At 48.1% G+C, this 26,351-nt stretch overlaps 1 protein-coding gene across 1 annotated transcript; it reads left to right on the top strand.

Moving 5' to 3' along the window:
- LOC147725817 (endonuclease domain-containing 1 protein-like) lies at window positions 1–22,894 on the top strand. The gene is made up of 2 exons (XM_086959994.1): window positions 1–390; window positions 20,605–22,894. The coding sequence occupies exons 1-2, from the start codon at window positions 79–81 to the stop codon at window positions 21,157–21,159; spliced, it is 867 nt and encodes a 288-aa protein (XP_086816120.1). The 5' UTR covers window positions 1–78; the 3' UTR covers window positions 21,160–22,894.
- The last annotated feature ends 3,457 nt before the right edge of the window (window positions 22,895–26,351 follow it).

The raw sequence follows: 26,351 nt of genomic DNA, 5'->3' as shown, positions 1-26,351 counted from the left end.
AGAAAATCCGATATCTTTCACCCGCTGAGGTCTGCACCAAAGAGCTGTGAGGTTGACTCTAACCAGGGACCACGAAGCATGAGGACGCCCTCGTTCCTGCCGGCCGCGCTTCTCCTGGCAGCTTTCGGTGCCTGGTGCGCTACAGCTGAGGTGGTTGAAAGCTTCCTTGAGATACCGGAATGTATCAGATCCTTTCACCAGAAGCTGGAACCGATAGGCCTCAGCTCCAACCGCACTGCATGCATTTGCCAACGCCTTGATGGGGTCTACTTTTACGCCACACTCTATGATGTCCGCAGACGGATTCCCCTCTATTCAGCTTACATCTTGGAGGTGTCCAACACTTCCCGACCAGACATGTCCTCCAGCAGCTGGTACCTGGAGCCAATGGTAGGTCTCCTCTGTTTCTTAATACTCCAATGGTAGGTCTCCTCTTTTCCTTAATCCACCAATGATAGGTCTCCTCTGTTCCTTAATCCACAAATGGTAGGTCTCCTCGGGACCTTAATCCACCAATGGTAGGTTTCCTTAGTTCCTTAATCCACCAATGGTAGGTCTCCTCTGTTCCTTAATCCACAAATGGTAGGTCTCCTCGGTACCTTAATCCACCAATGGTAGGTCTCCTCTGTTCCTTAATCCACCAATGGTAGGTCTCCTCTGTTCCTTAATCCACCAATGGTAGGTCTCCTCTGTTCCTTAATCCACCAATGGTAGGTCTCCTCTGAACCTTAATCCACCAATCGTAGGTCTACTCAGTTCCATACTCCACCAACGGCAGGTCTCCTCTGCTCCTTAATCCACCAATGATAGGTCTGCACTGATCCTTAATCCTCCAATGGTTGGTCTCCTCTGTTCCTTAATCCACCAATGGTAGGTCTCCTCTGAACCTTAATCCACCAATCGTAGGTCTACTCAGTTCCATACTCCACCAACGGCAGGTCTCCTCTGCTCCTTAATCCACCAATGATAGGTCTGCACTGATCCTTAATCCTCCAATGGTTGGTCTCCTCTGTTCCTTAATCCAACAATGATTGGTCTCCTCTGTTCTTTAATCCACCAATGGTAGATCTCCTCAATTCCTTAATCGACCAATGGTAGGACTCCTCTGTTCCTTAATCCACCAACAGTAGGTCTACTCAATTCCTTAATCCACCAATGGTAGGTCTCCTCTGAACCTTAATCCACCAATGGTAGGTCTCCTCTGAACCTTAATCCACCAATGGCAGATCTACTCAGTTCCTTAATCCACCAATGGTAGGTCTCCTCTGTACCTTAATACACCAATGGTAGGTCTAGTCAGTTCCTTAATCCACCAACAGTAGGTCTCATCTGTTCCTTAAACCACCAATGGTAGGTCTCCTCTGTTCCTTAATCCACCAATGGTAGGACTCCTCTGTTACTTAATCCATCAACAGTAGGTCTCCTCTGTTCCTTAATCCACCAATGGTTGGTCTCCTCTGATCCTTAATCCACCAATGGTAGGTCTCTTCTGAACCTTAATCCACCAATGGTAGGTCTACTCAGTTCCTTAATCCACCAACGGTAGGTCTCCTCTGTTCCTTAATCCACCAACGGTAGGTCTCCTCTGTTCCTTAATCCACCAACGGTAGGTCTCCTCTGTTCCTTAATCCACCAATGGTAGGTCTCCTCTGTACCTTAATCCACCAATGGTAGGTCTCCTCTGTACCTTAATCCACCAACAGTAGGTCTCCTCTGTTCCTTAATCCACCAATGGTAGGTTTCCTCTGTCCCTTAACCCAACAATAGTACGCATCCTCTGTTCCTTAATCCACCAATGGTAGGTCTCCTCTGTCCATTAATCCACCAAAAGTAGGTGTGCTCTGTCCCTTAATCCAGAAATGCTCCTATGCTCCTCTGTATCTAAATCCACCAATGGTAGGTCTCCTCTGTACCTTAATCCACCAATGGTAGGTCTCCTCTGTCCCTTAATCCAGACATGGTAGGTCTCCTCGATACCTTAATCCACCAATGGTAGGTCTACTCAGTTCCTTAATCCGCCAACGGTAGGTCTCCTCTGTTCCTTAATCCACCAATGGTAGGACTCCTCTGTTCCTTCATCCACCAACGGTAGGTCTTCTCTGTTCCTTAATCCACCAATGATAGGTCTGCACTGATCCTTAATCCTCCAGTGGTAGGTCTCCTCTGTTCCTTAATCCACCAACGGTAGGACTCCTCTGTTCCTTAATCCACCAATGGTAGGTCTCCTCTGTTCCTTAATCCACCAATGGTAGGTCTCCTCTGAACCTTAATCCACCAATGGTAGGTCTACTCAGTTCCATAATCCACCAACGGTAGGTCTCCTCTGTTCCTTAATCCACCAATGATAGGTCTGCACTGATCCTTAATCCTCCAATGGTAGGTCTCCTCTGTTCCTTAATCCACCAACGGTAGCACTCCTCTGTTCCTTAATCCACCAATGGTAGGTCTCCTCTGTTCCTTAATCCACCAATGGTAGGTCTCCTCTGTTCCTTAATCCACAAATGGTAGGTCTCCTCTGTACCTTAATCCACCAATGGTAGGTCTCCTCTGTACCTTAATCCACCAACAGTAGGTCTCCTCTGTTCCTTAATCCACCAATGGTAGGTTTCCTCTGTCCCTTAACCCAACAATAGTAGGCATCCTCTGTTCCTTAATCCACCAATGGTAGGTCTCCTCTGTCCATTAATCCACCAAAAGTAGGTCTCCTCTGTCCCTTAATCCAGAAATGCTCCTATGCTACTTTGTATCTAAATCCACCAATGGTAGGTTTCCTTAGATCCTTAATCCACCAATGGTAGGTCCCCTCTGTACCTTAATCCACCAATGGTAGGTCTCCTCTGTTCCTTAATCCACAAATGGTAGGTCTCCTCGGGACCTTAATCCACCAATGGTAGGTTTCCTTAGTTCCTTAATCCACCAATGGTAGGTCTCCTCTGTTCCTTAATCCACAAATGGTAGGTCTCCTCGGTACCTTAATCCACCAATGGTAGGCCTCCTCTGTTCCTTAATCCACAAATGGTAGGTCTCCTCTGTTCCTTAATCCACCAACGGTAGGACTCCTCTGTTCCTTAATCCACCAATGGTAGGTCTCCTCTGTTCCTTAATCCACCAATGGTAGGTCTCATCTGAACCTTAATCCACCAATGGTAGGTCTACTCAGTTCCATAATCCACCAATGATAGGTCTGCACTGATCCTTAATCCTCCAATGGTAGGTCTCCTCTGTTCCTTAATCCACCAACGGTAGCACTCCTCTGTTCCTTAATCCACCAATGGTAGGTCTCCTCTGTTCCTTAATCCACCAATGGTAGGTCTCCTCTGTTCCTTAATCCACAAATGGTAGGTCTCCTCTGTACCTTAATCCACCAATGGTAGGTCTCCTCTGTACCGTAATCCACCAACAGTAGGTCTCCTCTGTTCCTTAATCCACCAATGGTAGGTTTCCTCTGTCCCTTAACCCAACAATAGTAGGCATCCTCTGTTCCTTAATCCACCAATGGTAGGTCTCCTCTGTCCATTAATCCACCAAAAGTAGGTCTCCTCTGTCCCTTAATCCAGAAATGCTCCTATGCTCCTTTGTATCTAAATCCACCAATGGTAGGTTTCCTTAGTTCCTTAATCCACCAATGGTAGGTCCCCTCTGTACCATAATCCACCAATGGTAGGTCTCCTCTGTCCCTTAATCCAGACATGGTAGGTCTCCTCGATACCTTAATCCACCAATGGTAGGTCTACTCAGTTCCTTAATCCACCAACGGTAGGTCTCCTCTGTTCCTTAATCCTCCAACGGTAGGACTTCTCTGTTGCTTAATCCACCAACGGTAGGTCTCCTCTGTTCCTTAATCCACAAATGGTAGGTCTCCTCGGGACCTTAATCCACCAATGGTAGGTTTCCTTAGTTCCTTAATCCACCAATGGTAGGTCTCCTCTGTTTCTTAATCCACAAATGGTAGGTCTCCTCTGTTCCCTAATCCACCAATAGTAGGTTTCCTTAGTTCCTTAATCCACCAATGGTAGGTTTCCTTAGTTCCGTAATCCACCAATGGTAGGTCTCCTCTGTTCCTTAATCCACAAATGGTAGGTCTCCTCGGTACCTTAATCCACCAATGGTAGGTTTTCTTAGTTCCTTAATCCACCAACAGTAGGTCTCCTCTGTTCCTTAATCCACCAATGGTAGGTCTCCTATATTCCTTAATCCACAAATGGTAGGTCTCCTCTGTACCTTAATACAGAAATGGTAGGTCCCCTCTGTACCTTAATCCACCAATGGTAGGTTTCCTTAGTTCCTTAATCCACCAATGGTAGGTCTCCTCTGAACCTTAATCCACCAATGGTAGGTCTACTCAGTTCCTTAATCCACCAACGGTAGGTCTCCTCTGTTCCTTAATCCACCAACGGTAGGTCTCCTCTGTTCCTTAATCCACCAATGGTAGGTCTCCTCTGTTCCTTAATCCACAAATGGTAGGTCTCCTCTGTACCTTAATCCACCAATGGTAGGTCTCCTCTGTACCTTAATCCACCAACAGTAGGTCTCCTCTGTTCCTTAATCCACCAATGGTAGGTTTCCTCTGTCCCTTAACCCAACAATAGTACGCATCCTCTGTTCCTTAATCCACCAATGGTAGGTCTCCTCTGTCCATTATTCCACCAAAAGTAGGTCTCCTCTGTCCCTTAATCCAGAAATGCTCCTATGCTCCTCTGTATCTAAATCCACCAATGGTAGGTCTCCTTTGTACCTTAATCCACCAATGGTAGGTCTCCTCTGTCCCTTAATTCAGACATGGTAGGTCTCCTCGATACCTTAATCCACCAATGGTAGGTCTACTCAGTTCCTTAATCCACCAACGGTAGGTCTCCTCTGTTCCTTAATCCACCAATGGTAGGACTCCTCTGTTCCTTAATCCACCAACGGTAGGTCTTCTCTGTTCCTTAATCCACCAATGATAGGTCTGCACTGATCCTTAATCCTCCAATGGTAGGTCTCCTCTGTTCCTTAATCCACCAACGGTAGGACTCCTCTGTTCCTTAATCCACCAATGGTAGGTCTCCTCTGTTCCTTAATCCACCAATGGTAGGTCTCCTCTGAACCTTAATCCACCAACAGTAGGTCTCCTCTGTTCCTTAATCCACCAATGGTAGGTTTCCTCTGTCTAAGCATGGGCGAATTTTGCGAATCTCGCGTTCGCGAATTTTGCGGATTTGCGAACTCGCAATCCGCAAAATCCGCGAATTCCCGCGAATTTGCGGATTTTTTTTTTTGTGTTCGCGCGTGTTTCTGCCAGTTCGCGAGGGTTTTTACAATTTCGCAATTTGCGAACTTACCTGTCGGGTCGCAAGTTTTGCGAACTTGTTGTTTCTACGTGTCCAGCCTGTTTGGGACACTCTTCTTCATCACTGCCACTCTCTGTCACCACTGCCACTCTCTGACTACTCATGCCACCCTCTGGCCCACCCATGCCACCCTCTGTTTCATCACCACACCCTCTGGTTGTCCAGTGTACATTATTTTCGGCAAAGCAAAGCACACCTTCCCTGCCTCAAGTGACCTGAATTAATTTGGGGCTGATTAATGTGTCACAGAATATTTTTTTAGCTGGCACCTGCTTCCTTAGTGCTTCCTGATTAGTGATCTTTTGCACTTGCTAAGTGCTTTCATTGTTGCAAAATTAGTTACAACACCTGCCCTGCCCCAACTGACAATAATGAATTAGGGGCTGATTAATGGATTTTAACTTCCAGCCTGGCTCCTGCTTGTCTCCCTTAGCTGTAATTCAGGACCTTTGTGGCATATGTGTAACTATTCTGAGGTTCAGAGCAGGGTCACATAATAGTTGCAACTGGCAACTGAACTCTGGAGGGGCCCCTCAGGAAGCACTACAGGAAATGGCTACTAATGATGAGCCTGAACTTTTGAACCTGGTAAGTAGTTTCAGTTTTGCTAAGATCGTATTTCTGCAATTTAGCACTTACTCGCGGGGTGCGAAGTTGTACTGGCAAGCCGCGAACTCACGCGAACAGTGCGAGCAAGCCATAAAATCCGCTGCTCGTGGATTTGCGGATTTTGCGGGAGATTCGCGGATCTCGCGGATTGCGAATTTACCGAAAATCCGCGAGCGAAACGGATTTTCCGCCCATGCTTACCTCTGTCCCTTAACCCAACAATAGTAGGCATCCTCTGTTCCTTAATCCACCAATGGTAGGTCTCCTCTGTCCATTAATCCACCAAAAGTAGGTCTCCTCTGTCCCTTAATCCAGAAATGCTCCTATGCTCCTTTGTATCTAAATCCACCAATGGTAGGTTTCCTTAGTTCCTTAATCCACCAATGGTAGGTCTCCTCTGTCCCTTAATCCAGACATGGTAGGTCTCCTCGATACCTTAATCCACCGATGGTAGGTCTACTCAGTTCCTTAATCCACCAACGGTAGGTCTCCTCTGTTCCTTAATCCTCCAACGGTAGGATTTCTCTGTTCCTTAATCCACCAACGGTAGGTCTTCTCTGTTCCTTAATCCACCAATGGTAGGTCTCCTCAGTTCTTCAACCCACGAATGGTAGGTCTCCTCTGAACCTTAATCCACCAATGGTAGGTCTACTCAGTTCCTTAATCCACCAACAGTAGGTCTCCTCTGTTCCTTAATCCACCAACGGTAGGTTTCCTTAGTTCCCTAATCCACCAATGGTAGGTCTCCTCTGTTCCTTAATCCACAAATGGTAGGTCTCCTCGGTACCTTAATCCACCAATGTTAGGTTTCCTTACTTCCTCAATCCACCAACGGTAGGTCTCCTCTGTTCCTTAATCCACAAATGGTAGGTCTCCTTGGTACCTTAATCCACCAATGGTAGGTTTCCTTAGTTCCTTAATCCACCAATGGTAGGTCTCCTCTGTTCCTTAATCCACAAATGGTAGGTCTCCTCGGTACCTTAATCCACCAATGATAGGTCTCCTCTGTTCCTTAATCCACAAATGGTAGGTCTCCTCTGTACCTTAATCCACCAATGGTAGGTTTCCTTAGTTCCTTAATCCACCAATGGTAGGTTTCCTTAGTTCCGTAATCCACCAATGGTAGGTCTCCTCTGTTCCTTAATCCACAAATGGTAGGTCTCCTCGGTACCTTAATTCACCAATGGTAGGTTTCCTTAGTTCCTTAATCCACCAACAGTAGGTCTCCTCTGTTCCTTAATCCACCAATGGTAGGTCTCCTATATTCCTTAATTCACAAATGGTAGGTCTCCTCTGTACCTTAATACAGAAATGGTAGGTCTCCTCTGTACCTTAATCCACCAATGGTAGGTTTCCTTAGTTCCTTAATCCACCAATGGTAGGTGTCCTCTGTTCTTTCATCCACCAATGGTAGGTCTCCTGAGTTCCTTAATCCACCAATAGTAGGTCTCCTCTTTTCCATCTTTTTGTTTGCAAATCTGACTTTTTAGCGTGTCTCAATGAGACTTCCCCTCATGTTGAGATTTTAACATTTTTCGCACAGATAACAGTAGAAGTTAAGACTGTGCTGTCAGTAGAGAATAATAAATCCCATAGAGTCAAACAAGGTTGGTGCGACACTAACAGCTAGATTCATGAAAGGAAATTGCGCTCGCAAAGGGCCAGATTCAGAGAATCTGGCCCTTTGCGAGTGCAATTTTTGCATTTGGGATTCATCATCCCAAATGCATAAATCGCTAATAAAGAATTCGCAAATTTGCGAAGATTAGCATTTAAGGAATCTCTATTAGAGATTCCTTAAATGCTATTCATGAAACATTTAAAAATTGCGAATTCGCAATTTAGGACCGCTATTTACCACGAAGTCAAACCTCGTGGTAAATAGCGAAAACATAGAAAAATGCATTTTAATGCATTTTTCTAAGTTGCATGTTACACACACACATGTCCTTTGGACATGTGTGTGCACAACATTAGTGTAAATTCACATTTCAGGGGTGCTACAGGGTATCCTTTGGACACCCCTGCACCCTTGAAATCGCATCCTTATTTGCGATTAGCAAATTGCTAATCGCAAATAAGGAAGTTGTAGGAATCGCAATTTATTTTGCGATTCCTACATGAATCCCGTTTTGCAAGTCCTTAATAGCGATTCCTTATGAATCGCTATTAAAGACTCGCAAAACTGGTCTTTGATGAATCTATCAGTAAATGCACAAAAGCTCTTAATAACTTGAAACACGCTTTACATAAACTTATTAGAGGCCCTCAAGAAAACAAAGCGGCCAGGGGGGAATACAAAGATACCTCAAAGAGCGCAAAAACGTGTTAAGAGAAGAACTACAGTAAGCTCTACACGAAGCAACATTGGTAAGAGACAACACTGCCTTTTGGAAGGTGGTGAATGCTCCGTCTTTGCCCCCCCAGATTTACCATCCTTAGAGATAGCTATCACCGAGGACCAATGGGTGGATCAATTTTCCAGTCTCTATAATGACAACGGCAATGCTGATGAGATTTTAACGGCTAATCCCTCACATCTGCAGGAGTCGTTTCCATCTATTCACCATCCTAGAGATGTATTTTTCTCTTTGGAAGAGATTAATGGTGCCATCATTGCAAGCCTGGGTGGAAAAGCTCCCAGCCCAGACGGCGCACCGGTAGACCTTTATAAATCAAACGTGCCCTAATGGGGACCATTGTTAACCCAAGTAATAGCAGCAGGTTGTTCGTCTGGCCTTATAACATCATGGTCAGAATCAACTTGATGCCTCCGGGCAAAGTTGCGCCATACAAATCCCAAATTCATTCATTCATTCAACTTTGGTTCCAATTTTTAAAAAAGGAGATCAGCATAACCCCGCATGTTGTCGACCCTTATGCCTGTTAGACTCTTTGGTCAAGGTCGTGGGGCGTATCATATTGAACAGACCACAATATTGGGCTGGAGATGAAGGCATTATAACAGAACTGCAATATGGCTTCAGGCAGGGTCTAGGCGCGGTTGACCAGGGTATAAATCTGAACATTCTCCTGGGAAAGTATACACTGGCTAAACAGGGCGAGCTATATGGCCTTTGTAGACCACAATGCAGACTTCAATTGTGTTGTTCATGAGAAACTTTTGAACATTTTAGAAGATATGGGAGTGTGAACCCCTCTTATACTCTTTCTCAGGCAGCTACATAAGAATGCTAAGAGAAGGGTAAGATTTTGGATCGCGGGGCGTGTACAGACTGTTTTAAAATTAGAAAGGGGGGTTAGGCAAGGTTGTGTGCTGGCTCCTTTTCTTTTTACATTGTATATAAATTAACTAGGTCACGTGCTGCCAAATCAACGCCAGGACAGGTGGATAAACGTTCAATACCGGTGCGACTCTATGCTATGAGGCATTCTTGATGTCACGATCACAACTGGGGCAACAAAGGGCTGTCGCTTGTTTTTCAACAATCATGCACAATCTGGGGCTTAGGATAAACACCACCAAAACAATATAATGAAATGCGGGCACGATAGGTCAAAATGCAGGAATGTCTTTATTGACAACAACAAAATAGAATCCACTAAAAGATTATCTTATCTCGCCATCTCTTTGATTATAGAGGGGGTTAGTCGCAGGCTGAACAAGCAAGAAAACGACTATTTATGAAAGCTACAGCGGCCCTGGTCAATTTCACAAGAAAACTTGGGAGAAGGCCGGTGGTAGAGTTATTACATATTTACAAAGCAAAATGCGTAACCAAAGCCATGTACTGTGTGGGTGTTTGGGGATTTGAAGACCCTCAGCACATACAACTGGTCGAGAATGCCTTCTTCAGATATCTATTGGCAGTCCCAAGTAGTAAATCAACCTATATATGTCACGCTGAACTAGGGATTCCGTATATGTCTGATCTTATGAAAACACAACCAATTTTACTGTCGCATAGAGTATGGGCTAATCCCAAAACCGGTCTTAACCGGGATATTTTACAGGATACTTTAAAATTACATCAGGCAACTGGCATCCCACGGATAAAATATATTAAAAACTTTACAAAAGACTTTGCCCACCCGGAATACTTTGAAGACCCTACCACTTTAACTAATGTCTCTAGAATCAACCTAAAGAAAATATGCACAACCCTTCTTGAGACTATTAGATTCTCTATGGAAATATCAAAGACCACTGTGCAGGTGAATCAACTGATCTTAATTACGACAGGATGGTCTTAACCCGCTTTAGATTGGGAATCTTCCACAGGTTAGCCAGCTTTCTAACTATAAACGATTGATCGAAGACCATGTGCCTGTGCCCATGTGACGAAAAGTCTCCATAAACAACTATGCACGTCTTTCTATTTTGTAAATTCTAAACCAAACCAAGAAAGCGATGGAATTTACCAATGTTACGGGTGCTTGGTTATACACAATGTCGGCCAGCGTTCCTAGTGTTACAACTTCTAGAGAACATACATTTCACAAGGTCTATAGCTTACTTCTAGAAATGTTTTAATCAAATACAGGAAATCCATTGGCATATGAATTTTAAAGACACATGTTAAATGTATTCCATTGTTTCATAAATTACACTGTCTGTATATTTTTTATGAATTTTAATGCAGATCATCTTAACAATCATGTGTTTTTTTATGTGTGCTTTTATCGAATAAAGCTTAATTGAATTGAATTGAATGTGTATGGTGAAGTGAAGGGAGGCTAAAACTGTCTAAGAGATACCAAACTGGAATTTAATATGACGGTTCTGTTGGCAGGATTAAGAAACCATAAACAGGTCGGGACTATTGTGAGTGTGATTTGGTCAACACGTTTTGCGCCAGAACGCCCAAAAGTATCCATGGTGCTTCTTCGGGACCTAAGAAAACGGTCTATCTCTACCCCACACAAAAGACATGATGTGCAATGTAAGGATTCCCCTAGATGTAAATATCTTGTTTAAAGATTATATTTGATCGTCCAACCCTTTGGAACAATCAATGATGCCCCATAAGTCAGAAGCAGAGGTCAACACGCAGCTGCTAGAGGTTTCTGGACAGAGAGCACGTGAGGCCTACCCTCCTCGGCTCACCTGGATTGAGGATCTGCGTCCACCGTTCTGTCCGCTTCGCTTCCCGATAGGAACAGACCCCCCACTGATTGTGGTTCTAGCAACTTCAGAGTGGAGGTACTGGATCTTGATTGGCTCCTAGTCCCCCCTCTTTTGTGCTTTGGGTGTGACCATAACAGACATAGGTGCCACCAGTCACTGGTAAACACAGGTGCCTCCGATGTTTATTGTTATGGTGACATGAGACCCTCGCGGGTGAGTAGCACGCTATATAAACCCCTGATTGATTGATTGATTGATTAACACCGCAGTCTTCCATAGCAGTCAAGACATGCTTCAAAGCTTGATTGCACTCATGGCTATAAACCATGCTCGGTGTGTTCAATTAGCCTATTGAAAGCCAGCACCATTTGTGAGAGAAGCAAAACTGCAGCTCAACATATAAGTTGAAGCCACACCTCTCGGCTTGCGGAGGATTCTTGCGATACTTGTATCTGACTCGAGAGGGACACCTAATAACACCTGAGGTACCGCCGCTGAGGCAAGGACTTTTGGGACGTCAGGTAACATCTTGGGGTACTGCAGCTTTGAGACTGAAGAGGGATAACGAATAACTTGCAAAACATTGAAAAAACTTTCCAAGCAGCTGCTTCAGTCTTGGGAGTCAGTCGGCTGCACCTTGCAGTGCTGCAGCTTTGCAGAAGTCTTTGCCAGTGTTTCTTTTACTCTCAGCGCTCCATCAGAGGGCATTTGTTTCTTTGCTCTTTCCCTCTGTGTTCCTTATCTCTCCTGTGCTCTCTTCATTCCCTCCAATGCTTCCCGCCCTGCTCCCCTCTCTCTCTACATTCTGCTCTGTGTTCAAAAACAAAGGCTAGGCAGCTGCAGAGTGCTGCAAGGATGCTTGGATCCATTCCTGTGCACACCTGTGTTTACAGGTATATTGACTATCCTAACACTGCAGCCGGCCAGGCTGGAGCAGTAAAATGGCCGCTGCATCACAACGCATGCCTATCTGCAGCCTTCCTGGAATTCGACTTTTTTTACATACAAAACCCATTTTAAGATTGCCAGTCATGAGGGCCATATTATCAAGATGGCGATGACATTATCGCTGCTTTATCGGCAGGAAAATGCTGCTAAAGCGGTGATAAGGGGCTTGATAATATGCCCTTGTGAATTAGCATGAAAGCCCATGTTCTGGTGGGAAGGACATCAAACCTGGGTTTCTATGGGAATTTACAAGGGCATATTATCAAGCCCATTATCGCCGCTTTAGCGGCAGTTTCCTGACGCTAAAGCAGCGATAATGTTATCACCGTTCTTGATAATATGGCCCATGAGTGCGTAATCAGCTACAAAAAAACACTGGCAACCCGAACAGCCCTGACAAGCCGAGCCCTATTGGATTTACCATCGCTTGTTTGAATACCCATTAGCATTGGTGTCAATCTTTTTCTGTTTATTTGAATAACTGTTGCAACATCACACCAGACTAACGGCCCCCCCACCTGCTCCCCCACCATTATTTATTTATTTATTGCGATTTTTATAGCGCGCAAATACCCAATGGTGTCTCGGCGCTTGCGGTACAGAACCGTCACTGTGGCAGAAAGTTATACTGAAAAAAAAACAGGTTTTTTGTTTTTTCCTGAAACTAATGAGCGTGGGGGCGGTTTTAATATGGAGGGGTAATGTGTTCCAAAGTTTGGCTGTGGAGATGGTGAAACATCTATCACCCCAATAGGCCCTTCGTGTACGTGGGACTTTGAGCAGATGGGCTGAAGACGAACGTAATGTTCTTAAGTGTTCAAGCGGGCAGAAATATTTTTTAAGAAATTGTGGGCCCAAGTTGTTAATGGCTTTGTATGCAATGCATAATGCCTTAAATTTTGTTCGTCTCCTCACTGGGAGCCAGTGCAGCTGTCGAATGTAAGGGGAGATGGATGTGAACTTAGGAATGCTTAGCAAGATTCTTGCCGAGGCATTTTGGACCAGCTGCAATCTGTTGAGGACTTTTTCTTGGGCATTCAGAAGAAGGGCATTGCAATAATCAGTTCTGGAGAAGACCAAAGTAGTGGTTAGAGTTTTGCCAGCAGAAGGGGGTAAGTATGGAATCAGTTTTTTAATCCTTTTCAGGACATAAAAGGATGAGGAGACCACGGCGTTGGCATGTTGATGGAAAGTCGTTTTATTGTCGAATATGACTCCGAGGTTACGAACCTTAGTGACTGGTTGGGGTGGAGCTCCCATCTCCGGTGGCCACCATTGGGGGGACCAGATCGGTTCCAGTTTCCCGAATGTCATCACCTCTGTTTTGTCAGAGTTTAATTTAAGACAGTTTGATGACATCCAGGAACTAATTGCCCGCATTCCCTCTTGGAAATTTGCCGCAACTGATGTACCATCGTTGTGTACAGATAACACCAGTTGAGTGTCGTCCGCGTAGGTTGTGAGGGCGATTCCATAAGATTTTATTACCCTCGCTAAGTCCGAAACATAAATGTTGAAGAGTGTCGGATTTAGCGAGGAGCCCTGTGGTACTCCGCAGGGGAGAGTAAAGGTCTGGGAGGTGAAATGGCCCATTTTCACTGTCTGTGTGTGGACGGTCAGCCAGAAATGAGGCAAGAAGTTCTTTAGCTTTATTCTTAATTCCTAAGGCTGAAACACGGTCGATCAAGATGACATGATCGACCGTGTCGAAGGCTGCGGAGAGATCCAAAAGTATTAGTACTGCCGCTCCTCCTTTGTCCAATGTCATCCTTATTTCATCTGCTGCTTTTAATAGCGCAGTCTCCGTTCCATGCCCCTGTCTAAACCCAAATTGGGTGTCATCCAGTAGGTTGTCGTTGTCTATAAATTTCGTTAATTGTATGTTCATGTTTTTTTCGAAAATTTTAGCTGGAAAAGGGAGACAAGCGATGGGTCGGTAACTGACGGGAAGGAGGGGATCTAAAGTAGGTTTTTTTAAAAGTGGCTTGATGATAGCCTCCTTCCAAACCGAGGGGTATATGCCAGTTAAAAACATAGCATTACAGATGGTGGTCAACGCGGGAGAGATAGCTTCAGGGATGAGATTAAGGATGGCGGGAGGGCAAGGGTCTAGAGGTGATCCTGATTTAGTGCGAGAGACAAGTTGTCGGACTTATTCCTCCGTGGCAGCTTCGAAGCTAGAGAAGTTAGGCGCATTATTGGAAGGGGATAACATGGGGGTGGTAGAAGAGGAAGAGTGGGTAAAGGCTGAAAAAATAGCACTAACTTTGTCTTCGAAGAATTTGGCAAGAGGATCGCAGAGAGTCTGTGATCCATCAGAGCGAGGGGTGGGCGGGTTAGAAAGATGTGTGACCACCTGAAATAATTCTCTTGCAGAATTTTTCGCCTGATTAATTTGGGAAGTGCAGAAGAGAGTTTTTTCCGAGGTAATACGTTTTTTATATTTAGCAAGGGCGTTTTTGTAGGCGATTTTGTCCGTAGAAAAGTAGTGGCGACGCCAGTGCCTTTCCAGATTCCTGCAGTGTTGTCTTTGCAGTCGTAAGGATTCGGTAAACCATGGGGCCGAGGGGAGCTTTCTGCTGCGATGGGAGGTTTTGATGGAAGCTAACTTGTTGCAAGCCATATTTAGGCTGTTCAGATAGTTGATGGAAGCTAGTATAGGATCCTGTTCGTTAGTGGTGGTATTATCGAACATCATAGCCGCGAGATGAGAGGGATTGATATTTTTCCAGTCTCTAAAGGAAATGGGAGAAGATGATGTAGAGGGCAGTGGAAGGTGGTTAATTTTTATAGAGAAACAGGCGGCTGCATGATCCGTCCAAGTAAGAGGGATTACCTTGGAAACAGAGATGTGTGGGTTGCTGGTAAATAACCCATCCAAGGTATGTCCCGCTTTATGGGTAGGTTGTTTAACAATTTGCTGAAGACCGGCTGCTGCTAGGTCGTTAATTATCACCGAGGTGTCAGGGTCATCAGTTGCTTCAAGATGAAAGTTAAAATCTCCCAGTATGGTGAAATGTGGTGATCCTACTGAGACCTCGATTAGGTTACTAAGATTCGTGAGAAATTTCAATCTAGACTCGGGGGGGGGCGATAGATTAACATGCCTGTGAGTGATTGTTTACCAGAGAGGCCAATGGTAAAAGAAAAAGCCTCACACTCACCATATTTAGAGTCCGTAATTGTAACTTTGAGGTGGTCTTTATAGAATGGCTATCCCTCCACCCTTTCTTTTATGTCTATCTAGTCTGCAAACGCAGTAGTTTGTCGGGGTGGCCGCTTTGAAATCTGGCCCGGAGGAGTCGTCACCCCAGGTCTCAGTAATGAATAATAGATCTAGGTTATGTAAATCAATGAATTCTGAGATTTCAATTTTATGTTTGGGTGGAGATTGCACATTGATAAATGCTGCTAACACCTGATGGGGGGAGAGAGTGGGGGGGGGGGGTAGGGATAGTGCAAATAGGACATTTGTGAGGACCTGTGCTAGAATTGGTATACAGCAGGTGTGGTAAGGCATGAGGCACGTCCGCTGAGGCTTTAAGATTTAGAAGTTGATCGGAAGTATATGTGAGTGCGCCCGTATTAAGCAACGTGTGAGGCACAGGCGAGTCAGGGGGGTGGCCCTAGGCCCGGCCTCGGCGCGGACGAGCGCAGACGAGCTTGCCTTAAGCGCGCCTTCGGCGCGCAATCGTCGCGCCCGCTGCGCTCGTCCGCTGCGCGTCCGATGTATGAGCATAATTTATGGAGTAGAAATGGGTGAGGAGAGGGGGCGTGACCAGCACGAGTGGGCGTGTCCGCTGGGCCAGGGATGGGGTCAAGATTGAAACCAACACTCGTCCGCTGCAGCTTTCAATCGGCTGTGCGGGGTGTCACCTAGCTAGAATGAAGAGTGCCCAGGGGGGGAAAGTGCGTTTAAAAACACAGAATATTGTGACAATAATATTAAAAATTCGGCAATGTGGCTCCCGGCTTTTCGCCTCAGGAGGGGTTCTGCTAGTGCGACGCTATCGTTCAGCGCGCGTTTATATGAGCGGGAGAGGGGGCGTGGCCAGCACGAGTGAGCGTGTCCGCTGGGCCAGGGATGGCGTCAGGATTGAAACCAACACTCGTCCGCGGCAGCTTTCAATCAGCTGTGCGGGGTGTCACCTAGCTAGAATGAAGAGTGCCCAGGGGGGTAAGTGCGTTTGAAAACACAGAATATTGTGACAATAATATTAAAAATTCGGCAATGTGGCTCCCGGCTTTTCGCCTCAAGAGGGGTTCTGCTCTCCCCTCCACCCACCCCCTCCCCTCCGCTCCCCCTTCCCTCCCCCCACTGCTGCTTTCTGGTGTGTTTAACTTCGGGCAGGAAGATAAAACATATCCACAATGTAATGTTTAAACATCACTGAGAGGAAGTGGCCGAGACACACCCGTGACACATCCTAGGTGACACAAATGCAGAAGAGAGTGCTAGTAGTGAAACTTCTCTTCTGGTGTGAATAGCCACTTCCTGTATCTAGAGCTTCTCAGGCTTGTCTCTTGCGTGGGAAAGATGTGGCCCTGTTCCCTCACAGTGTCACATCAGACAGCTGTGTCCTGGCTGCTCTGTTCCCTCACAGTGTCACATCAGGCAGCCGGGTCCTGACTGCTCTGTTCCCTCACAGTGTCACATCAGGCAGCCGTGTCCTGGCTGCTCTGTTCCCTCACAGTGTCACATCAGGCAGCCGTGTCCTGGCTGCTCTGTTCCCTCACAGTGTCACATCAGGCAGCCGTGTCCTGACTGCCCTGTTCCCTCACAGTGTCACATCAGACAGCCGTGTCCTGGCTGCTCTGTTCCCTCACAGTGTCACATCAGACAGCCGTGTCCTGACTGCCCTGTTCCCTCACAGTGTCACATCAGGCAGCCGTGTCCTGACTGCCCTGTTCCCTCACAGTGTCACATCAGACAGCCGTGTCCTGGCTGCTCTGTTCCCTCACAGTGTCACATCAGGCAGCCGTGTCCTGACTGCCCTGTTCCCTCACAGTGTCACATCAGGCAGCCGTGTCCTGGCTGCTCTGTTCCCTCACAGTGTCACATCAGGCAGCCGTGTCCTGGCTGCTCTGTTCCCTCACAGTGTCACATCAGGCAGCCGTGTCCTGGCTGCTCTGTTCCCTCACAGTGTCACATCAGGCAGCCGTGTCCTGACTGCTCTGTTCCCTCACAGTGTCACATCAGGCAGCCGTGTCCTGGCTGCTCTGTTCCCTCACAGTGTCACATCAGGCAGCCGTGTCCTGGCTGCTCTGTTCCCTCACAGTGTCACATCAGGCAGCCGTGTCCTAGCTGCTCTGTTCCCTCACAGTGTCACATCAGGCAGCCGTGTCCTGGCTGCTCTGTTCCCTCACAGTGTCACATCAGGCAGCCGTGTCCTGGCTGCTCTGTTCCCTCACAGTGTCACATCAGGCAGCCGTGTCCTGGCTGCTCTGTTCCCTCACAGTGTCACATCAGGCAGCCGTGTCCTGACTGCTCTGTTCCCTCACAGTGTCACATCAGACAGCCGTGTCCTGGCTGCTCTGTTCCCTCACAGTGTCACATCAGGCTGCTGTGTCCTGGCTGCTCTGTTCCCTCACAGTGTCACATCAGGCAGCCGTGTCCTGGCTGCCCTGTTCCCTCACAGTGTCACATCAGGCAGCCGTGTCCTGGCTGCCCTGTTCCCTCACAGTGTCACATCAGGCAGCCGTGTCCTAGCTGCTCTGTTCCCTCACAGTGTCACATCAGGCAGCCGTGTCCTGGCTGCTCTGTTCCCTCACAGTGTCACATCAGGCAGCCGTGTCCTGGCTGCTCTGTTCCCTCACAGTGTCACATCAGGCAGCCGTGTCCTGGCTGCTCTGTTCCCTCACAGTGTCACATCAGGCAGCCGTGTCCTGGCTGCTCTGTTCCCTCACAGTGTCACATCAGGCAGCCGTGTCCTGGCTGCTCTGTTCCCTCACAGTGTCACATCAGGCAGCCGTGTCCTAGCTGCTCTGTTCCCTCACAGTGTCACATCAGGCAGCCGTGTCCTGGCTGCTCTGTCCCCTCTCAGTGTCACATCAGGCAGCCGTGTCCTGGCTGCTCTGTTCCCTCACAGTGTCACATCAGGCAGCCGTGTCCTGGCTGCTCTGTTCCCTCACAGTGTCACATCAGGCAGCCGTGTCCTGGCTGCTCTGTTCCCTCACAGTGTCACATCAGGCAGCCGTGTCCTGGCTGCTCTGTTCCCTCACAGTGTCACATCAGACAGCCGTGTCCTGGCTGCTCTTTTCCCTCACAGTGTCAGATCAGGCAGCCGTGTCCTGACTGCTCTGTTCCCTCACAGTGTCACATCAGGCAGCCGTGTCCTGGCTGCTCTGTTCCCTCACAGTGTCACATCAGGCAGCCGTGTCCTGGCTGCTCTGTTCCCTCACAGTGTCACATCAGGCAGCCGTGTCCTGACTGCTCTGTTCCCTCACAGTGTCACATCAGGCAGCCGTGTCCTGGCTGCTCTGTTCCCTCACAGTGTCACATCAGGCAGCCGTGTCCTGGCTGCTCTGTTCCCTCACAGTGTCACATCAGGCAGCCGTGTCCTGGCTGCTCTGTTCCCTCACAGTGTCACATCAGACAGCCGTGTCCTGGCTGCTCTGTTCCTTCATAGTGTCACATCAGGCAGCCGTGTCCTGGCTGCTCTGTTCCCTCACAGTGTCACATCAGGCAGCCGTGTCCTGACTGCTCTGTTCCCTCACAGTGTCACATCAGGCAGCCGTGTCCTGGCTGCTCTGTTCCCTCACAGTGTCACATCAGGAGCCGTGTCCTGGCTGCTCTGTTCCCTCACAGTGTCATATCAGGCAGCCGTGTCCTGGCTGCTCTGTTCCCTCACAGTGTCACATCAGGCAGCCGTGTCCTAGCTGCTCTGTTCCCTCACAGTGTCACATCAGGAGCCGTGTCCTGGCTGCTCTGTTCCCTCACAGTGTCACATCAGGCAGCCGTGTCCTGGCTGCTCTGTTCCCTCACAGTGTCACATCAGGAGCCGTGTCCTGGCTGCTCTGTTCCCTCACAGTGTCACATCAGGCAGCCGTGTCCTGGCTGCTCTGTTCCCTCACAGTGTCACATCAGGCAGCCGTGTCCTGACTGCTCTGTTCCCTCACAGTGTCACATCAGGCAGCCGTGTCCTGGCTGCTCTGTTCCCTCACAGTGTCACATCAGGCAGCCGTGTCCTGGCTGCTCTGTTCCCTCACAGTGTCACATCAGGCAGCCGTGTCCTGGCTGCTCTGTTCCCTCACAGTGTCACATCAGGCAGCCGGTTCCTGGCTGCTCTGTTCCCTCACAGTGTCACATCAGACAGCCGTGTCCTGGCTGCTCTATTCCTTCATAGTGTCACATCAGGCAGCCGTGTCCTGGCTGCTCTGTTCCCTCACAGTGTCACATCAGGCAGCCGTGTCCTGACTGCTCTGTTCCCTCACAGTGTCACATCAGGCAGCCGTGTCCTGGCTGCTCTGTTCCCTCACAGTGTCACATCAGGCAGCCGTGTCCTGGCTGCTCTGTTCCCTCACAGTGTCACATCAGGCAGCCGTTTCCTGGCTACTCTCTTCCCTCACAGTGTCACATCAGGCAGCCGTGTCCTGGCTGCAGAAAACATCCTTCACAAAGCAACTTTTACAACGCAAACCATTACAACGCATTGCGCTGGGGGGAGCTCTAGGATAGGGAATAAGTTTAATTTACTATCCAACACCTTCCCTAGTGTCCACGGGGACTGGAGTTGGAATAGTAAATTAAACTATTCACTATCCAGCACCCCAAAGCCCTATGCTTTGTAAAGGTTTGTGATGTAAAAACTGCGTTGTAAAGGCATGCGATGTAAAAGCATGCGTTGTAATGTCATACATCCCCTGGCTGCTCTTTGCCTCACTGTGTCACATCAGGCAGCCGACTTAGGAGATGGGTTTTGAGTCTCGGGTCTGATTAACATCCTGTGATTCTCTGCAAATCAATTAATATCTAGACCCAAACTTCAGGGGGGGCTCACACTCCCAGCCAAGGCTGGACCTAGCACTGGTCGCACACTGTGCAACAGTGGCGCCCCTCCCCCATTTCCTCCTACTCCATGTTATATGCGCCTTTATGCCTCAAACAACCGTTGACAACGCTAATAGTCCTGGCTTCTTGCAGGTGTAATGTTACTTGTATCATATATCTGGATGCAATGACAGAAGCAGCAGAATGTCAGTCGCGCGGCGCACTATGCTAAGCACAGACTTTTACCTTAATTGCAAAGACCCCCCTTAATTGCATTCTTTTGCGATAAGTCTGCTTAGACATCACGACGTTGCATGCACGTCTCATGTTTGATGCACCTACTCATGCCGACTGCCCTTTACTCAGACGCTCCACGCAATCCACCACATTACTCTTGCTTAGACACCACGGCATTGCCTGCTGGACCCACCTTCACTCCACCTACCTGTACCCGGACTGCCCTTTACTCAGACGCGGTGCCCATCTTCTGCATTAGTCTTCCTTGGATGTCATGACGTTGCATGCTGACCTCACATTACCTCCACCTACCCTTGCCCTGTCTCTTCTTCACTCATAGACCCACCATTGTCTCCAGCAATGCCCTCACTTTGATGTCTCTCTTTCTCCTTCCATTGCAGCTCTCGAACCTCAATAGCACCAACATGGAGAAGCCGTCGAGCAGCGTCCTCCGAGACCACCTGGAAGTGATTCCTGAAAACCAGGCTGTGAACGATGACTACAGGAACTCTGGGTACACGCGGGGTCACCTGAACCCCAGCCAGCATCACAGCAGCAAAGCCCAGGTGGCCACTTTCACCTACACCAACATGGCGCCCCAAGAGTCCAAGCTGAACAGTGGCACGTGGAACCAGTACGAGAACTACCTGAAGGTCAACGTCCTGCCTGCTTGCAGAGAGACACACGTGCTCATGGGGGTCGTTCCATCCGGGTCGGAGCCGGGGCAGGGGGTTTGGATCAAGGAGCGGGTGAATGTGCCACGCTATTTTTGGAGTGCCTACTGCTGCGTCCACAAGGGTGGTGGGTGGGTGGCCGAGGCTCGGCTGGGGCTGAATGCCAGCCCCTTTGTGGTCAAGACCCTGACAGTGTCTCAGCTGGAGGAAGTTCTGAGTTGGGAGTTTGGCCAGAGCATCATGATATTCCCAAGCCACTGCTCCTCTGAGGTAGAGGTGTAGAGTCCAGAGCAGCCATAGATCTGACCTCCCCCTCTGCAATGAAGACACTCTCTGCTACGCCTTTCAAATCTCCATGGCCGCATCTCCGCCTCAGTACTTCCTATGCTCCACCCGTCCTGCCACCTCCAGAGAGTGTAGGCTCTGATCCTGAGGCCTCTAGAGCAGTGTTTGACAAGTCTTTGTTGTCACTTTAACCTTTCCTTAAAACTTCATATTTGCTGCCCCAAAGTCCTTCCCATCCTCAACCAGTGAACAACCTATTGGGGGTGGTGCAACTTCATAGCAGCCACAGTTGTGTCTTTCTCAATACACATCACATCTTCCACATCCACCCTCATGTCTGTGACACCTTGAGATCTCCAGACTGTGCACACCCACCTCTTCATCCTCAGCACCAGACCACTGAGGTGCGGGTGCAGATCCTGCAGCCCCCAGAGCTGGGCGCCGAGCCCTGCTCGCCCATGCCCAGGGCCCGCCTATATCCCTGCCGTCTCTGCACACCCCAGTCTCCATCCTCAGAGCCCAGTGACACCTGGACGGAGGTGCAGAATGTATTCTTCATAGTCATCAGCCACCCTCCTCTACCTCCTTGGGTGGGACTCTATGATCATTCACCCCTAAAGCCCCCAAACTGAGTTACTGAAGGTTGGAAGTCATAACACCCAGAGGTGAGTCCTTCTCTGCCTCTGCCCACCATACCAAGTCTTATCCACGTATAACACCCCTTCCATATCTATGTTCTGAGTACACAGACAGCTAACCCTCACCCTCCTCTCCATCAACCAGTAGCACCTGGGGTGGAGATGGAAAGGCAGGCTCCATAGCTGTACCATTCAGAGATTCCCATCATCCCTCACTCTTACTCTCCCTCTTCCGCGTCTGTACTCTGTGCATCCACCCTGAGGTTCCCCCTTACTCAATGAGGAGCCCCTTGAATCCAGGGGCATATCACTCATTGCTGTGTCCTGATCAGCCTCTGTCCAACAGATATCAGACTCATCGACCTCCATCAGGGCTCCCTGAAGCCCCACCCACCTAACTCGGCCTCTACTACGACTGTACTCCCTGTACATCCACCTCCACTACAACCCCCTGAAGCCCCACCCACCCAACCTCAGCCTCTACCAGGAACACTCGAAGTCAAACCCAATCTGTTAGAAAATGAGTCCTTAGTTGTGTGGCCGGCACAACAATGGGTCCACATTTGTCCTTCACTGGGAACCAAACACCCCATTAAATAGCTTGACTCCCACAGGGTAGCGAAGCAGAGCAGCCCAAGGCCGACTGAAGGAAGGAGGTGTGGGCTCGTAATCTCATTTCACAGATACACAATAACATTCTAAATAATGATTGGCCGGTCTGTGCTTTTTCTTTTAAAAAGTAAAAGTGCATGTAACACACACACACAACTCAATACTATGCAGCAATTTACAAATATACACAAGCTGATGGAAAACCTTTTCGATGACATTGCGTAAACATACTTACCCGTCCCTCTCTCCAAGGGGGTCTAGTACCACAACTCACATGTCTAAACATGATCTTGTCCCCGAATGCAAGGGTTGAGCATAACTTGGAGTGAGAGTACCTAATACTGGCACCAGAGCGAGTGGCTGTCAACCTCATCATTTCAACAAGTATTTCACCATAGGAGTAAATACAATAATTGCATATAACCATGACTGGATTGAGGGGACCTAATACTGGCAATAAAGCCTGCAAACTTTAATCACAAGTGGCTGTCAGTCTCATTATTAAATTAAGCATTTGCAAAAATAAGGGATATGCATGGAGTAGTTGCTGAATTCAGCATAAACTTTGGTATGAGTAACTCAATTCAAATATTACATTTATATTTAAAACATGTGCAATTATATCACTTCACCCCTAAAGTGGGTTTGAATAAAATATATGAAATAAGCACTTCAGACGTAGTCCCTAAAGGACACGTCGCCTTGATAATTACACAAACATGCAATTACCACAATTCAGCCTTAGAGTGTGTCAATACAATTTGGAAACTCACATTGCACAATTTTAGGACACCAAGATTGTAACCATAATCTTTGCCCCAATACCGTACAACACTTCCAGCCGTAGAGCAAATGTTCCAGCCTGGGGGTGCTTAAAATACAAACAAATCCAAGGGGGGGGGGGGGTGGTGTAATGTTCGAGTTCCACCCAACTTAGAGTGGGACTCTGGCTCTTTTTTGGGGGGGGAGGGGGGAGGCTGTGTTGCTCCCCTCACACTTTAGTAATATTTTGGTGAGGACCCCACTCGCCTTGGGTCACCACAAGCCACAGATGAGTGGATTTTAGTTTTAAATGCGGGCAAAACTGACAAGCCCTGACCGGCATCATATGGTGCTCCTCTGCGCTTGCAGCGAATAGGTGAGCAGCCGCTCTCCTGCAGAGCCATGGGAGCCGCTCTCCTGCTGAACCAGGGTAGCCGCTCTCCTGCTGAGCCAGGGGAGCCACTCTCCTGCTGTGCCATGGGAGCCGCTCTCCTGCTGAGTCAGGGGAGCCGCTCTCCTGCTGAGCCATGGGAGCCGCTCTCCTGCTGAGCCATGGAAGCCGCTCTCCTGCTGAGCCAGGGGAGCCGCCCTCCTGCTGAGCCATGGGAGCCGCTCTCCTGCTGAGCCATGGGAGCCGCTCTCCTGCTGAGCCATGGGAGCCGCTCTCCTGCTGAGCCATGGGAGCCACTTTCCTGCTGAGTCAGGGGAGCCGCTCTCCTGCTGAGCCATGGGAGCCGTCAGTCAGCATCGTTGGTCTTAGTCACACCTCTTTGGAAGACACAATCGTGGTTTTCGACTCTCTTGGAGTTGTCAGTAGATCTACCCATTCAACTTCCTGAATTTCCACAGTTGCTCCTGGACCCAGTCGGCCTTTCTCCTCTATTGGTTCTGCAAAACAAACTGACACTCATGGTTTGGAAGCTATCAGGAGACACAAACAAATTGAAGTCCTTTCATCAGCAGCTGCCGGATTTATACAACAGGCCTGTGCTCCTTTCACCCGTGAACGATATTCTGCTGCATGGAAATGTTGGATGGGTTGGTGCCTTCAACGGGAGGTGGATCCCGTGGGATGCAATCTAAAAGATTTCTTGACCTTTCTCTCAGCATGTGCAGAGTCCGGGCTATGTTACAGGTGAGTTAACAACTTTAGATCTGCCTTGTCAGCCAGACATAACCACATAGATGGGAAACCGCTAGGTGTTTGTCACGATTCGCTCCCTGTGCTCTCGTACCCACCACCAGGGAGCCACATAGTGGGACTTTCCAGTCTTCTAATAAGCTTCCAGACCCTCCCCTGCATGCATATCCTGACTTCCAGCCATTTGGACACTTATTGGGAACTGACATCCATTCCCAATCCATGCCGGGTTTTGTGAAAGCCAGCCTTCTTATACTTGAAGCCAGCCTACTCATGCCTGAAACTCCATTACCCAGGATTCCCTGCTCACTGCTTTGTCTCCACCCCTGCAGGCCAAGGATGGGTGGAGGATTTCAGCTCACCTGTGGCTGGCTGCTGCTAGACTGCTCACACCTGCTGCATGTGATTACTGTGAGCTCTTTTAAGCCCCAGCTCCCTTCAGGCCAAGGTTGGTCATTGTAGCTGTTTACTGGTGAGACCGATCTTTGTTTCCAGTGCTCTCTGGGCTTTTGCTGTTCTTGTTTCCTGAGCTTTAGTTTTGCCTTGTTCCTGACCTGCTGCTGTTTTCTTGTTCCTGAATTAGCACTGCCTGCAGTGCTACCATGACCCCTGAGCCTTAGTATTCCTTATTCCTGAACTGCAGCAGTTTCCCTTCTCCTGAATTAGCACTGCCTGCAGTGCTCTTGTTTCCTGAGTTCCTGAGCTATAGCTATTCTTTGTTCCTGTTCCTGGGCTTCAGCTATTTCTCGTTCCTAATTTGCACTGCTTGCAGTGCTCTCATGACTCCTTGTTTTCTGAGCTGTAGCTAATTCCCTGTACCTGAACTAGCATTGCCTGCAGTGCTACCTTGACTCGAGCCTTAACTTAATTCTTGTTCCTGCCCCAGCTCTGCCTTCTATTCTATTTTGTTTTCTTGATTTCTTAACCTGAACTATTCCAGTATACCCTTGTAGTCTCCCCTTCTGTATATCCCTTTCCAGTCCCTGCCTTTCTTCCCAATTCCTTGTTTCCTGTCCCTAGTTTGCTGTCTTTCTATTCTGCTGTCTTACTTCTGTTACCTTGTATGTTTGTGACCTGCGTTCTGCCGAGTGTGCCCTGTGATTTCCTTCCTTTCCTGTTAAGCACTCCTCCTTGCTAGCTCCTTGTCTATTGTGCTTTTGTTTAGTTCTACCCCTTTGCTGTTACTGCCTTGCGTGTAGCTGTTTGATCGCCAGGATCCGTGGGCACAGCTGGCTACCTAGGGGGTGTTTCTTGTTCACTGTGAGTTTTGTATTTGAGTTGCATTTATAACATCACTATAGGTATAGGCTCCACAGACCCTGCCTTTGTATCCATATCCTCCATGTGGGTATTTGTAGTCAGTATCTGTAACAGCAATAGTGGGTAAGAAACTTACTGAGCTTCAGTCTTACCATGTGGAGCTCCTGAGGGCTTTACCCCACACTCCCCTTTATTTGTAATGTTGTATTATATATATGTCTTGCACGTCCGTCCTGGGTGTAGTTATTCTGAATGCTAAATTGCCTTGTGAGTGCCCTTCCTTTCTGAGTCTTACCCATCTTGTTCACTTGTACAGGCTCCCCTTTGGATCCCTTTTCTCCTCTGACTCCCTGTATGATCCTGGGCAGCGCTGTACTCTTCCTGTGTACGTTTTCTACCCAGTGCCCAGTCCTTGCCCAAGTCCCTCACTATGTTCCCCACATAGTCCCGGACAGTCCCTGACAGTGTTCATCCGGTTGTATACAAAATATTGAAAGGCATATGGGTCGCTCGACTTCCGCAACCCAGACATAATACTCTATTGGATGTTTCCAATGTGCTATTGTTATTAGAATCTTGGCCTGAGAGTAAAGAGTTATAATTAAAACAACTGGCAGCAAAACTCACCATGCTTTCGTGTCTCATTTCTTGTCTGCGAGTGTCCGACGTACGTGCACTTGATCTAACAGGTAGGTTATTTTTTCCACATGGTGTCTTGTTTATTATATCTTGGAGAACTAAGACTATGTCATGATTAGTGGACTATCCTGCCTTTC

This window comes from Lissotriton vulgaris, chromosome 3_1 (genome assembly GCF_964263255.1).
Source record: "Lissotriton vulgaris chromosome 3_1, aLisVul1.2, whole genome shotgun sequence".
In the NCBI taxonomy this organism is placed as follows: Eukaryota; Metazoa; Chordata; class Amphibia; order Caudata; family Salamandridae; genus Lissotriton; species Lissotriton vulgaris.
This window is presented reverse-complemented; position numbering and strand designations above follow the sequence as displayed.

What these genes read in the sequence shown, in the direction of transcription:
- LOC147725817 (XM_086959994.1), top strand. Translation starts at nt 79, where the DNA reads ATGAGGACGCCCTCGTTCCTGCCGGCCGCGCTTCTCCTGGCAGCTTTC. An exon ending in GCTGGTACCTGGAGCCAATG is followed by an intron (nt 391 to 20,604) that starts GTAGGTCTCCTC and finishes CTTCCATTGCAG; the next exon opens with CTCTCGAACCTCAATAGCAC.